The sequence below is a fragment of the Platichthys flesus genome, chromosome 16 (genome assembly GCF_949316205.1).
Source record: "Platichthys flesus chromosome 16, fPlaFle2.1, whole genome shotgun sequence".
Lineage (NCBI taxonomy): Eukaryota > Metazoa > Chordata > Actinopteri > Pleuronectiformes > Pleuronectidae > Platichthys > Platichthys flesus.
Window position 1 is genome coordinate 2,640,003 of NC_084960.1, and position 15,486 is coordinate 2,655,488.

General features: G+C 45.6%; 1 protein-coding gene across 1 annotated transcript in view; it reads right to left on the reverse strand.

Moving 5' to 3' along the window:
• LOC133970808 (myosin-10) overlaps positions 1-15,486 on the reverse strand; it is a 42,378-nt gene that overhangs the window by 15,529 nt on the left and 11,363 nt on the right. Inside the window, exons 4-8 of the mRNA XM_062407866.1 lie at positions 5,721-5,748; positions 3,786-3,888; positions 1,040-1,132; positions 384-447; positions 124-222 (exon numbers count right to left, since the gene is read on the reverse strand). Of these exons, the coding sequence (XP_062263850.1) occupies positions 124-222; positions 384-447; positions 1,040-1,132; positions 3,786-3,888; positions 5,721-5,748 (387 nt within the window). The remainder of the gene's footprint in view (positions 1-123; positions 223-383; positions 448-1,039; positions 1,133-3,785; positions 3,889-5,720; positions 5,749-15,486) is intronic.

The following is a 15,486-nucleotide window of genomic DNA, read 5'->3' on the forward strand; positions in this document are numbered from 1 at the left end:
ACAGACTGGTTTCACCGGTGATAATTCAAACCAGATTTAGTTCTGTTCCGAGCCCGAGGCTGAACATGAGCCCTGGCTGTCCTCGCTCTCATTGTTCTGTTCTTGTTTCTGTCGGACACTCACTGCGGAGATGCTCGCCAGCTCCTGCCAGGAGGCGGTAGAAGATGTGAAAGGTCCTCTCATCCTTGGCCTGTCTGATGGCTCTCGACTTCTCCAGAAGGTCTGAGAGCTAAAGGTTAAGGGTCCTCACCGAGAAGCCACGACATGAAAGTCAAGCAACAAGAATGTCACGGCTGTGTGTTTGTTGTATTTCTGCTGTGTTAGCCGAAATCGAGCCAAATCCCATAAAGCACACAACGCACGAGTCACAGTGAGGAGGATACAAGTTTCAATATTGGCCCCGACAATGTAGCCGGTGACGTCGAAGTTGACTCTGATGAACTTCCCCTGCAAAGGAAAACAACAGAAATCAGCTGTTGAGCTTATTGACTAAACCCACATGTTCAGTATGAAGCCTCTGATGTGTGTGGTTGACAGATGACAGAAAGAACAACATGTCTATATTAGGAAAAAGCCAGGTTGCCGGGGTCAGGGAGAATGTCAGGCACGTCGGTGGTTTCCTGACACTCAGACGTGTGTGTGTGTTTGTGTTTGTGTGTGTGTGTGTGTTTGTGTGTGTGTGTGTGAATGTGTCTTCACAGCTTCTCATGTGCGCCAGCCGATGATTCATGAGGATGGAGCACCGCGGCCACTGTGGTTATTCTTGGCCGCATTATTTACTTAGTCACAGCATAAACATTTTTTCGCGATTACACTCAGAATTGCTGTGATTTCTGTGACTTGTCAGGACCGCATCGGTCTGCTTTGAATTAAAAGTTCCACAAATATTAAATAAAAGCTTTTTTAGAAAAACATGTTTATCAGCTTTCTGGAGACACATTTCACTTTCATATTTGTGGCGTGATATTAAATGCTGGATTCGCTCTGAGCATGGAGGACGAGGATGATTCTTTAAACAGGAGCCGTAAAAAAAACTCACGAAGCGAGACGAGTTGTCGTTCTTCACCGTCTTGGCGTTGCCGAAGGACTCGAGGATGGGGTTGGCTTGGAGGAGCTGGCGTTCCAACTCGCCCTGTGAGGAGAGACAGACGGGTCAGAATCCAACAAGCTGTCCAACACATCAAATACCTCTCCCCCCCCCTTCACTATCTATCACTATTTTCCTGTGTCAGCGAAACAAAAATCCTGTCGTTGCAACAGAGCAGGACAACGTGGCCAGGTCAACATGCAAAACCAATATTTCAGACTCTGAGCAAATTATCACGGCTCCGTTTGCTTCACTTTAGTCGCCGGCAGCACGATGTGAGATTTGCCGAGGGAGCTCGACAAGTTTCAGGGGCAGAGACACTCACACAGTGTGTCGTCGTATTGTGTGAGTCTGTTCCAACACATGCCCACTAGCGAGTGGTCAGCTTGGGTGGATGAGGGAGAGCATTCTTCCGGAACTGTACATTCCTATCGCGTGATGATAGACGCTGCCGAGTCAAAGACCTCACCACCATGATGGTTACTCAGATGATGGCTTCCTCCCAGATCTCCAAAAACCTGGCTTAATAGGCAGCTGGGACATTCCCCCCATGGGCCCTGAAACCACTAACTCCCCCTTCACGTGGCGAACTCGTCCCTCCGGAGCACGGCCGGGACAGAAATAGGCCCCTGACTCGTAGAGTGACACCACAGCCAGACGGAGCCGAGTCCAAGATGTTCATCTGGAGCGTCCAGGGGGAGCAGAGTGAGTTTCACCTGAGCTCCGACTCGCTGCCAGGAAATACCTGAAGCCTGACTTACATGTGACTGGTATACAGAAGAGGAACTGAGAGGAAAAGAGATGATGCTTGATGTTTGTCCTGTTTGAGATAAACAACTCCCAGTAAGGTCCCAGTAAGAGTTCTCTGACAACGGACACTCAACTCTGCTGGAGCTCTGAAATAAAACCTCTGGCCAGATGTGGAACTGAGAACCTTTGTCTTTGACGTCTGCTCTATGTTTAATGACCAAAATGAAGCTCCAGTAAAAAACCATGTGTTTCCCCCCCCCCCAAATCTCTCTCCAATCTTCTGACTGACATGGACCAACACGGGAGCCAGTGCACACATACCTGCATAACTACATGATTAAAAAGCCGTTCTATCTTTCTTCCTGACAGGAATATGAAAGTCTGGTCTGCTTTTCCTCCTCGTCAACTACTTCACCCCCCCCCCTCCTTGAACCCCCTTTCCCAATCTTCCCGGGGTTTTACATTCCTCTGGCCTGGGCCCAGAGGCGGTGGTTAATGCAACACAGAGGGAGTGCAGCATTAAGGAGGTCACAGGCGCTCTCCGGCCTCTAACTCACGGCTACTGAAACACATCATATGAGACGGGCATTAACCCAGATTGGGTGAGCGCTCAAAGTTACAGGACTCCCTCTGATTCCATAGTTATTGGATTTCACAGAGGACATAGAAACATCAGGTATTGCTTTAGGGGAGAAAGTAAAAAAAAAAAAGCGGCCAACAGATAAATCAAGTTGAAAAGACATGAGCCAGAAAATGTCAGGTTTCTCTGGGGGACGAGTTTGGAGAACATTCAGTCGTTTGTCAGCAGAGTTTCATTCCTGTTACTTCTGCGTCTCAAACATCTCGGATTGAAATCTGACGTTCGGCTTTAACATCTGCACAGAAATCCTCTGCGTCGGATTATCGTCTCGGCTACAAAAGCCACGTATGAATCAAAAGCACATTTGGTTACTGGGGTAATAATTCCACAGCCGAAGCTATAGAATGAGCCGAAGCTTCACATGAATTATTAAATTATTACTCTACATGCTTAAAACTACACACATGGAGAACATGCATGATTATGGGAAACATTTGATCAAGTTCTACCATCTTTCATTAACTTTGACCTTTGCAGTATTTCACTTCACTTAAAGGTAAAGATGAAGCTGGAGGAGAAATGTTTGGTTTGGCTGTGGTCTGACTCGTTTCAAGTTGCATTATCATCAGGCAATCTCCCCAAACAATCCCCTGAACAAATACCTCAAAAAGAAAGAAGCTCAGATCGGACATCAAAATCATTACGGAAGAACCACACAATCTTTTTGTTTTTGTTGTGAAAAAAGTGGGAGATGCACTTGCCTGTAGCTTGAATGCTTTGGGAGACTCGGGCTGCTTGTTATGGATAAACAAATGCAAGTGTTAAAATCCTGAGGGCGCTCGTGTCAGACACAAGCCACAGGAAACAGAAACACCAGCACAGTTACAGATTGAAGAGTTAACATCGATCAGCTGTAGTTTAACACATGACACAATCATTAAAGGGATAGTTTGACATTTCTGGGGCAAAACACTTGGTTTTACTTTCTTGGCGAAAGTTAGATGAGAAGATCGATGACTAGCTAATTATTAAACACTTCATATTGTGTTTGTTTAAAAGGAGCACAACCTAGTTTATAAATAATCTCCATAAAGGATCAACTGTCATCAACCTTGAGTAGATTCTCTTACTGAGAGATCGTTTCCTTTCTTTGCGGAGACGTATGGATCTATCACATTTAATATTCTGATGAGAGTGTGCAACCAGCTCTCTGCCAGAATACACTATTCATTTATATCAGAATAATTATGATGTACAAGAGGAGAGGAGAGGAGAGGAGAGGAGAGAGGAGGAGAGTAGAGGAGAGGAGAGAGGAGAGGGAGGCCCAGGCTTGGCCAAAAGTAGGGAAGGACAAATATGGTCTCTCACAGGAATGTTGTGGTCTTTGCGTCCTTTGTGCGAGGAGGCCACGTGGGCCAGGTACTGGATAACCTTCTTCGTGTTCTCCGTCTTGCCAGCACCTGATTCACCTCTGAGAACCAAAGAGATAAAGAGCATGGATTAACACAAACACAGACAGATAGAGTGAGAGTGAGTGAAGGAGGAGTGAGAGAAAAGAAACACATCATCATAACGAGCACAGTGATTACAACAGTTTTTTTTTTTGCAATCTTGAATTACCAACTTTTACTTGTGTGTGCATATTTCAAATGTGTATTATCGATTTATTATGGAGCTCTGTCAAGGAAACAGTTTTGCAAGAGACCATAAAGTAAATATTATTATTATAACTCATTGTGAAGTCTGTGAAAGTTGTCCGCAATTTAGGAAACCAGACAAATCACAGTCAAAGCTCAACCTAAAAATCTTTTATTTATAATTTTGGTGGTCAGGAGAGATTGGATAAACCATAACAAAAGAATAAACAGTGAGAGAAAGGGAAAAGCAAAGAGAGCAGACACTCATCAGGCGACGTGCTGTTGCTGCTGCTGCTTTCTAAATCCATCCAGTCCTCTGTCACTTGGTGTTTTACTGGAGAACCCTGTGGTCAGCTGGGCCCGTCTCCAGAAGTTTCCAGTCTCTTGCGTCGTGGGGCCCCGACTCTAATGATAGCTGTGATCAGGCAGGGCCGTCCACAGCTCCCACAGCCAGGCCCCCGGAGCCCAGAGAACCGGGGCCAACGACAAACTGAGGCCCCGCAAACACTGCATCCAGCTGCATGCCGGTGGCTTTAGTCAAGCCGGCAATTAGCTCAGTGGCAGTTTTAGCCAGAATGCGATGGGCGAGTCCTCAGACGCAGGATGCAGGCAGCGCGATAAAGGTCAAGTCCGCTACACATCCCAGTTTGGCTCATTTTGAAAGAACTCTCCCTGAACATAAAACCACTCAATGTTGTTTTTTCACATCTTATTCTTTACTATCAGAGACAAGCTGGGGATCATGTGGGTTAGAGCGGTCACATGCAGAACCCTCACTGTTATATGAAGTGTAGGATTGTTCTTTTAAGGTAATGATGAAGGGATTAGAGCCTATGAGAGAATAGCCTCTCGTCCTTCACCCTGAAATCCTTCTGCTAAACCACACGACTGCTAATGATCCTCAAAGTGCTGTTACGCAATTAGAGGCATGTGTCAACTAAATTGGATTCAAAGTGGTTGTTGTAAAGTTCGTGCATTTTATTCCATGACCGGACAGACCTGGATAAACACACTCTTCCCGAACCCCACCACTTTAATTAACAGTGGGGGGTGTCACAATTTAAATTGCTCCACCACCACCACCACCACCAACAGGAGGCGTAGTTTTCAGATTATGCAACAGCTCCTCTGTGCTCCTTGGCAGCGTCGACCAAAGCCGCACTGAGAGAGTGTGGCACTCACTTACCCGATGCATAGTGGGCGAGGGCACGGCACCAAACCACACTCTTAACTCCCCCGGTGTTGGTTTGAGCCGCCGCACAACCCAGCATCCGCAAAGAGCTATTTGAAACCGGCCTTTAAATAAAACACAGCAGGGACGACTGGAGCCGAGAGGAGAGGAAGATGACGGGAGACGGAAAGTGACCAGGAAGTCAAATAACCCGGGAGCAATGATCCTTAAAGGGTTAACCCTAACCCTAACTTTACTTATTTGAGCTCGAAAGGAGGTGAGACATGAGACAGTCCTACTAAGGTAAAGATATATCATTTTCATCTTGCGACAGTTTCATTTTCTAGCCCACCGAGCTGCTTCATCAGCAGAACCACCTCAAAGAACAGAACAAACCCTGTGTCCTATCAGAGACATGACCTCAGGAGACAAGGAGGAGGAGGAGGAGGAGGAGGAGGAGGAGGAAGAGGAGGAGGAGAGAGTTGAAATACTCACGTGCAAAGGATGGATTGGTCCTCACGATCTGTCATGAGAGAAAACAGGAAAACACAGTCAGCATCTTTCCGTCCTCTCATTGGCTTTAACAATTACTCCAACTCCAGTAATTAGAAAGACGGCCTCATGTGGTCAAATCGTTGAACCCAAACCACTTAACCAGTTCTTTTTGCTTCGACACACAAATACTGGAGCTCTGCTGGATGAGCTCACGCTGTTGGATCATTATCTCAACCAGGGAAGTTGTGTTTCACTGCTTTCTATTTGTGTATTCGTTGGTCGGTTTGTAAACAAGATAACAACAACAATAACTGGACGGATTAAAACAAAACCCGGTGAAGGGATGTGGACTGGGACCGGAAAGGACCCATTCAATTCTGATGCTGATCTGGGTCTGGGGGGGGGGGGGGGGGGGGGATCCAGTGTGTAGGTGTGCTGCTGAGTAATGTCCCCCAACTGACACCAGGACTAGTAACTGAAGCTCTATCACTTTTCAACACAATGGAATCCAGACCAAGGTCCAGACGACAGGACTCGTTACGCCCACTGAAGTGTGTGACCTCTGACCTCTCTGACCCACAGAGACCAGGACCCAGGGGGAGCCAACCTGTTTATTAGCAGAAGCTCCATAGACTCCTTCACATGCTGTTACAATCAAAGAAGAATATACCCACTGATACACAACTTGCAAGTCACATGTCTGAGATCAGTTAATACGTGAGGGTTTACCTCCAAAAAAGAATTATATTTACCATATTAATCATATATCTGGATACTTTGGTTTGAGTTTGGCTTAAAGTTTGTTTTTTTGCATCTATAACTTTCTTCATGATATTCTTCTTTGCTAATTACTTCAAATAGTAATTGTTATTTATATTTGATTAACTATTTCAACTGCTGAGCCATTTTTAACACATGTCAAAAGTCCATCCATTCCTTTAAACTCAACTATTTCAGTAATTGAGTTAGTTGTTAATTTAATTAATTAGTTGAGTAGGAATTGAAATGTCAACACAAACATTAATTATTTACAGGATTGTCCTTTAGGATTAAGCACAAATTAGTGATCTGATATTTGTTGAAACCCGATTGAAGGTTCGGGATAAGGACCCAGAAAGAACCCATTAACTTCAGCAGAGTATTAACATTGTGGGAGAGAGTGTTAGCCTTGGCAGAGGAACTCACCCTCAGGGTACCCTTCCTATATGTTATCCTTTCAAATGATTAAAAATGATCCGATCTAGTTTCCTGTGAGCTCCACTTCCATTGTATTTGTGTAACAGGGGCAAGAAAAGGCCACGAGAAGGTCTAATGAAAACTGGAGGGCTGCTCAGAGAGTGGAGCCTCCACCAAGGCACCAAAGACAACTCCTGGATCCTCCAGTTGATCTACTCCAAAACATAACGTGTTCCTTCCCGGGTCATTTAACTGACAAACAAACCCAGTTGGTGGAGGTTAATGTTTTACTGGTGTCTCAGGATCCATTCACTCTGTTGAGCTGTGACCCACATCACACCTTGTTGATGTGGGTCAGTTTTCACAGGCAGCTCAGAACATCTTCAAGGTGTTACAGCGTGAACTTTCCCTGTAGGACGAAAGCTGGTGACCAGTTGGTTTGGTCGTGTGTGTGTGTGTGTGTGTGTGTGTGTGTGTGTGTGTGTGTGTGTGTGTGTGTGTGTGTGTGCATCTGGAGACCTTGAATCAGTCTCTTTCAAGTTTAAGCATTTTTCCTGTCAAAAATCCCAAAGTTTTTAAAATATGCACCGACAAGCTGAAATAAAAAAGTTCAACGCCCCCTTGAGAGGTAGAGTAACGGTGCAGATGATGAACGAGCTCCTCACTTTAACCAGAACCATCTCCCCTGATGACGAGGCAGCCCTTTGAAACACGGCTCAGAGTTTGATTGCTCTTCCTGTCCCACATCTCTATGAACCTGATGCTTATCAGATGCACCTCTAACGTGAAGTCTGGGCCACGGCACGCAACGCTGCGTAGCCGAGCACGAGTCTGAAAAACCAAACACACGCTCAGAGAACATCATCTCAGCTTCACACGATTCCAGCGAGAAGCCGATTGCGTGTGTGACCTCATGCGTCTGAAATCAGCACCTGATTACAATCTATGACAGATGAGGAAAAAGGTTTGTGACTGTGTTTTTTGTATCACACATTTAGACCCACAACACGTCACACAACTGCAGTGAGTCCGAATTCCAATGTTGTGACCCCAAGTGGTGCTTCGGTGGCTTTTAAAAAATACTGTGTGACAAGTTAAACTGGTCCTGAAAACAATCCTCTGGTGCGGAGGAATTCAAAGGATGTTTTGTAGCTCGGGCTCTGCACACAACAACCGAGCGCACAAAGGAAATGCTGAGCATGTGTCACAGTGGGGACGTAGAACATCATCTATTCTTAGATATTAGCACTCTATAAATGTCCACACAAATAAAGATACACTTGGATCTGACCCCTTCATCGAATCGGCTCAAAAAGATAAAGGGTTCAATAAAATCAGGAAAGTAGTTTTGCGTAATAACAACAAACGCCACAATCACCATATTGTATACCACTGTATTGAGATCAGATAAATCCAGATCACTATACGGATCCACACCAAAATTCACCTGTTCATAGATATGGAGAAGTGAAAAACAATGGCTTTAATTGGATTTAGACCTGGATGCCAGATTTTAATGGGGTTCTTCCTCAGCCTTACACCACTTTTTGTTGTTTTTGCACCACCCTGCTATCGGACTTTTCCTCCCAGTGTCCTTCAATCTGGAGAAAAAGCTCATCATCACACTATTTACACAGCTTCCTCCTCTGACGCCCTCTCACAGCTTCTCATTTAACCTTCTAGTCCTCTGTAGAAAACCCATCACCTCTGCTTCTGATCCTCTGAGCTCTCTCCCCCTTGAGAGGCAATCATTCCTTTAATATAGCCTCCCGCTTATGATTTCGTTCCATGATAAAGGTCGGACAAAACAGAAGAGATATGACCTACGGCCGCAAAACCAAAGGGGAGTAGAGTGTCCTCTTCCATCAAGCCCATAATGGTTCTGATCCATAACGTGCTGTCGGAATAATCACACTCAAAACATTCCCTTGGTTCACACAGAATATATTTCTTTGCATGTTATTTGGCAAAACAGCAAATATCTCTGTTATTGGACTAGTTAAGAATTATCTTGTCTAGATTACACATCTTATCTTTTGTCTCCTATTCAGCTTTTGTGGTTTTTATTGTTCAACATGAAAAATTAAATTATCCCCCACGAGGATTAAACAAACCCTCATTCTTCACATTCCAGAGCACCCCCCCCCCTCTCTCCCTCCCTCCAAAAGCCCCAAACGTTACTCTACCTCCCTCTGATTGACCTCATTTCACCTTGTACAGCCTCAGTACCCCTCTCCGATACATGCAACCCATCCAGAACGGCATGTTCCACAATCGACAGTACTATGGAATATTCGGGGGGGGGGTCCTAGAATTGTGCACGGTAGGTATGAGCTTAAACATTTAAATGGAAGTCCTTGGAATTCTTGGCAGTCACCACTCGATTAGCAGCAATTTGGATCATGATTCCTCATTTGCTCTCCAAACTGAGAAGGTTCGAGGCCTCGGAACCACAACCCCCCCCCCCCCGGCTGAAGCCAGACGTCAGTGTTCAAAACCATTCCCCCGTGCAAGCATCATAATTACATCCATTTATTGTCAATGGTCCTCAGCAGAATGTCTCCGGTTCACAGCAGCTCGACCCAGCGTCTGACCCACAGAGTGATTTACCAGGAACTCCACGGCTGCATGTGGATCAGCCAGCTGTTACACTTCACTCTCACAGACTCACACTTGTGATCAAATGGATGAAAAGTTGAAACGAGCCCCTCCGAGGACCTCTTAACACTTTTCTACTTACGTGTAGGTTTGCTGCCAATTATAGGAACAAAAAAACTTTCCGATTGGGAAACACGCAATCGGAACATTCGGCTAGAAAAATGGAATTTGGCTTTAAAACCGTGATTTAAAGCCTGTTGGGGTCTTAACAACTGGATGTAACACATTTTTTCCACACTGCAGCTCGAGCTCTGACAACTTGCCTCATAAAAGACGTCGTAAAGAGCAACAGTGAAAATTCTAGTGCAATGACGACAACTTTGAGAAATCCCGAAAGAAACTACCTTTTTGAAATTATGGTTGAACTAATGCAAGGTGATTTAAAAAAGGGCGTCTCCTCATAAAGGACTACAACTGAGTCCAGAGCCACTTGAAGCCGGAGGAGCAAAGCTCCAAGTGTGTGTGTGTCTGTGTGTGTGAGTGAGTGTGTGTTTGACACAATCGAGACAGAGCTCATTCACATTCCCAGACAGTGGAAGTCACAAACATTTAGCGCGATCTGGGAAGTGCTGTGGTCTGCGGGGGGGTCTGCAGTGTGTCACTGTCACTTTGAAGCTTCCGAACAATTATGATAAGACCCACATTAATCCCACTTGAGTCGAGGGCTGAAGACGAGTGATTCGCTACTTCCTCCGCTGAGAAGCTGTAAATCCTCCGATGGCGAAATAACACTAAACACCACCTCACTTAATTTACTGCGCTGCTGGAGAGGAAGAATCTGGATCTCCACAGGATATGTTTCATTTGCAGATCCACAAGTTCAAATCAAATAAATACCTGTCTGATGGTTTAACAGCATCTTCCAGGAGGCCTTAGAAATCTGTGTCTGATATTGAAGAAAAGCAATTCTGAACTTAAGAGAATAAAGTCACTTTTAAACTCCTCTGAACTGCAATAATTCCACCAAACCAGCACCGTGACATATTTGCATATTTGCACATCATTTTACTTTTGTTGTTTATTTATTTTTTTCCTCTTCAGCTGTTTATATATATATTTAGATATATATACTTTATTTTCTATTTTAAATTTTGATATTCTACTTTATTCTATTTTATACTATTTCTATTTTATTTAGGTTGTAATTACTTGAGCATTGCTAGAAGAGAGCCTGTGATTCAAGCATTTCACTGCCAGCGACTGCTTAATGTTATTGTTGTGCATTTGATAATAAAAATCTTAAACTCTTTTCATAGTTTTCTGACGCAGAGTAACTTCCTGCTTACTGCAGTTCTAGTCTGAGCTGGTAAAGAGTAAAACTGCAACTTTAAGTGGATTTCATTTTAAAGTCTCATTCAAGTCTTTTATAAACTGCTGCTACACTATATCCCGTAAATTGATAATTTTTAGGTCAGAACCAGATATTAGAAGAAATCATGTTGGTCATTTTGAACTGAGCTGAATGAGACGGTTTCAAAAGTACGACTGGAAGATAAAATAAAAACACATGTTATTACAGCGGTCACAACCCTGCAGGCCTCGAAACAATCACACAAACTGAAACCACATTTTCACCAAACTGTTGAGTGTCAGCAGCGGAAGGACCATTTAAAATATCATCTATAGATATTAGATCACAGATATTTTGGGCTCAAGCTCCCTGAGTTTCTACAAGACCTGATTCTGTACGAATGTCTTCTCCAGCCGCTGAATGACCAAACAGCTCGGCTGCATTACTCACTGTAACGCTGCTGCACCAGCTGCCAGTCAGGCATTTATTGGGAATTCATGAGCCCGAGGAACAGAAGGGGGGGGGGGTACAGCCCCACAGAGCAGCCTGGCGTGTGTGGGCGCAGGAATTCAGATGCCCCTGGTTCCCCTCCCTGCCCGCCCCGGGGCCTCTTGGGCGTGGAGCAGGCCTTGTTGTCAGCGGGCTGGTGAGGTGACACCGAGGGGAAACGAGGGGAAGGTGTGGTGGGGTCACTGTGTGGAGGATGTGCATGTTTTTAACGGTTAATAGCGTACATGTGTTTCATCATCAACCGCGAATAGTACGGGACCCCCCTCGGTGCCGTCAGTGGCAACTAATGTAGGACATCTCACACCGAACTAACTGAAGGTTGGGGACCGGTCTGAACTCCCACAGACAGTCACAGGATGTTCCCCCGGTGCATATGTCACGCCTGAATACTTCCCAGGAGAGGGGACAGGCCGGACGTGGAGAGAAGGGGGGTGGAGGGAAGGGCCCAGATAGGAGAGGAAGAAGAGAGGAGCATGGAGATAGTGGAGGAGAGAGGGAGATCAAAGTGGCTCGATGGAAAGAAGCTCTCCAGATAGAAATAACATCACGTCACCTGCTGATGTACTTGTACAGTGAACTCCTGAGGGCGTTTCAGTGCTTCTGCTGCAGCTCGGGGACGGTGACGACAGATGGCAGCTGAGCTCACGGACAGGAATAGACCATCGCCATCACATGTGGAGGCTGGAGGCTCCTCTGAATTAAATCCAGTCTGTGAGCTCTGTGTCCTGTGGGCCTGCGCTCGGCTTGGAGGGCCCATGTTAGACTGTCTGAGCTGCACTCAGCACCGAGAGCTCAGACAGAAGTTTGGTGTCTTTCCCTTCCCCAAGTCCCACAATGCACATTTTTCAAATGCTTTCTGTCAGGGGGGAGATGAGAAAACTCTCTGGTGGTGGTGTAGGGGGGGGGGGGGCGCAAAAGAGGAGAGGGGAAAAGTAAAACCAGGTCCCACATGTTTCTCATGGAGAGGTGCTGGACCGGTGTGGTAAACATCCAGGGTCTCATTAGGAGAGTCTTTGTAATCTAATCTGTTTTATTCCCCTGGATTAACTCTATCTGAAGATCCATGCCAGCCCGAGAGACACAACATGTGAGTGGGGACGATGGAATGGAAATCCACAGCTCAGCTTCCCAGTCGGGGGGGGGGGGGCAGTGAGTAGAACATCTGGAGTGGGGGGGCGTTAAACGGTTCAATGCACCGTGAATAGTTCCACTACCTGTAGCTTGTGCGTGTTGTTGAGGAAGAGAAGAGCAAATGTAAATAAGTGACAGAGAGAAAGAGGTAGACAACAAACTACATAAAACCCCACATGTAAACTGGGACATACTCTTGCTCCCATTAAGAGCGATGGGACTCTGCTTTCACTCTTTCACCATTCAGACCATTGTTCAAACGTCTGGTTAAACCAAAACAAATCACCCGTTTGTCATTAACGTCTAAATAAATGTAATTATCTCGTTTCAGACTTGCTATGAAACCAAATATGAAATTCAGGATTATGTCCAAACGCCACAGGTCCTGGAATAATTCACCACAGGAACATAAAACACATTATCATCGATCTGAGGTCCCGGAAAGCTTTTAACACACATCTCTCTCCCCACAGGTCATCCCCCTTGAGCAAGGCAGTGACCTCCTGTTGACGCTACCAGAGTGTGAAAGCTGTGTCTAGAGAGGGGTTAGAATTCACCACTGTGCTGTTGGGGGAGCGAAAGCAGTCGCAGGGGATAGGGCAGAAAGTATTTGGCAGAGTAATGGATTGCAGATGGCGGCAGCCCGGTGGCTTGTTGGCTCCACAGCGGCTCTTTGAGATGGCCGGGCGACACCGTGATCCCGGCAGTTTCTTGGGTGTATGTGTGTTTGTGTGTTTGTGTGTTTGTGTGTTTGTGTGTTTGTGCTGGTTCCTCTGATCTCACAGTGCTGAGCTCTGCAGGAATCCAGACACACAAGGGGGAGCAGAGGATCCGAGAACAGATGGGAAACTGTGTCAGGGTGAAACCGGCAGTTTATGGCTGCGTCTGACGGAATATAATAAATCAAAGATAAAATGTCAAATAAATATAGATGCTTTGAGCCAATATTTGTCTTGGTACAAACGTGATTCACTAATCGAGTATCAACGTCACTGATCCAGGTCTAGATCTAGAGTCCATGCTCTGATGTTTTCATGAATTGTAAACTAATGAGTTTATTATATTTTGTACATTAATCAGTAAATAACCAGTTCCACAAAGATGTCAAGCAGGGGCTGCAGCGTTTTGTATAAATTATAATCTTATCGTTTGCTGAAACATATTGGTTCACTGTGATAACAAAGTCTGAACAAGATAAAAGAATGGATGATCATTTATAAGTTTGTATAACAAAAATAACAATGAAGAAAAGCTGTGATAATGGAATCTGCAGAAATCTCTAGAAAATATTGAACCATATCTTTAAGAGTATACAAAGTGTTTTACTTCCTATGACTGTAACAAGTATAAATACATAACCACTAAAGTGTTACTCATTAATAAATAATACTTTTTGCACTCTTGTAGTTTTGCAGTCTTAGATAATCGCCCGTTTGTGTCTGTGTGGTCACAGATTCATAAACACATGTGTGTCATCACTGTCTCATTAAACAGAGCTCGCTGCGTTGCCCCCCCCCCCCCCCCCCGCTCTGCAGTGGGTTGTGAGGTTGTGAGCGACTGGTCCCACTCACAGCATCAGACTGGGAACCTGATCTGCCGCCGATGCTTCTGGTATCACCGCCGCGTGTCTCTCATGACAGCACTGACCAAGAACGAGGGCAGTACATCACAGGGGCTGCACCTTAAATCATCTCCACACAACCTCTCTCAGTTCTACAGCTGACTCACACTGACGCACACACACAGGCACACACACACCTACGACTGTGCGTCAGGACCCGGTAGTAAACACACACACAGGGACAAACAGATCAGGTGTCATATATGTGGACTGACCTATGGGCCTGAACTGGAGACTCTGAATCAACACTTGTGTATTTAAAAAATGCAACAAACAACTAAGGCCCATTCATAAAGCCTGATTATTATTGTATTTATCAAGTTGCCTGATATATTCTCTGTGGAATAGAGGGAAAGTTTGACAAACCACCGATATCATCCTGTTGAATAATCCCATATCAAGATTTACCCCCCAAACTTGAATGGACTCTTCCTTCTCCCACACCACATCCATCCAGGATTAAACCACCAGGCAGTTGTTTGGGGCGTACTCTTTCTCACTAACAATCGAGAACACAACCTTGGAGAGAGAGCGAGTTAACGGTTGAAATACTGTGCCGTTACTCTTCAGACTCAAAGTTACAGATTGTTAGTTCAGCCGATGAAATCCATCTGACACATGAGGATACAAACTGGATCCACTGAGGATAAGAAGCTTCTTCTTTCTCTTTCCAGGTAACAGTCGTATACGTCCGCACGACAACTGATGCACAGCAGCTTTCCCAGTTATGACCCAGTCCAGGCATAACCATAAATCAGACCTGATGTACGACCCCTAAACAGAAAAATGATTTTATCCTGTATGAACTTTACAGCTGTCTCCGATTGAGGACGCATCTCAGTGTGTCTGCAGTGGACTCATGCAGTTCAAACCCCCCCCCCACCCCCCCAGAGCACAGACAGTCCTTATGAAAGGATAAAAAAATAAAAAGCGTCCCTGGCGCTCTACACCTGTCCTGTCACTCAGAGCCTGGGTGTGTGCCCTCCACCAGCCCTGCTCTGTGGCCCTCACTGCCCCAACAAGGGGCCCCATTTCCCAGGGAAGAGCTGTGTGTGGCGCTAGGCCTTCTTGCCTGCCTGTCTGTCTGCACACACACACACACACACACACACACACACACACACACTGGTCCCAGCCCCCTTCAGCCCCTCACAAAGCCCCCATTGTGAGGCACAATGCTGACCACCCCCTCTGCCTCTCCCCTGTACCGTCTGCTCTGTTTCCCCCATAACCCGGTTCCCCTTCTTCCCCCTCGTTTGCCTGACTCCCTCTTTCTCTTCATTTCCATCTTTCCTATTGACCCTCTCCTCTTCATGCTTTAGTGCCCACTAGCAACCCTGTTTATCGTGTCTGTCTTTGTATGAACCCCTTTACCTCAA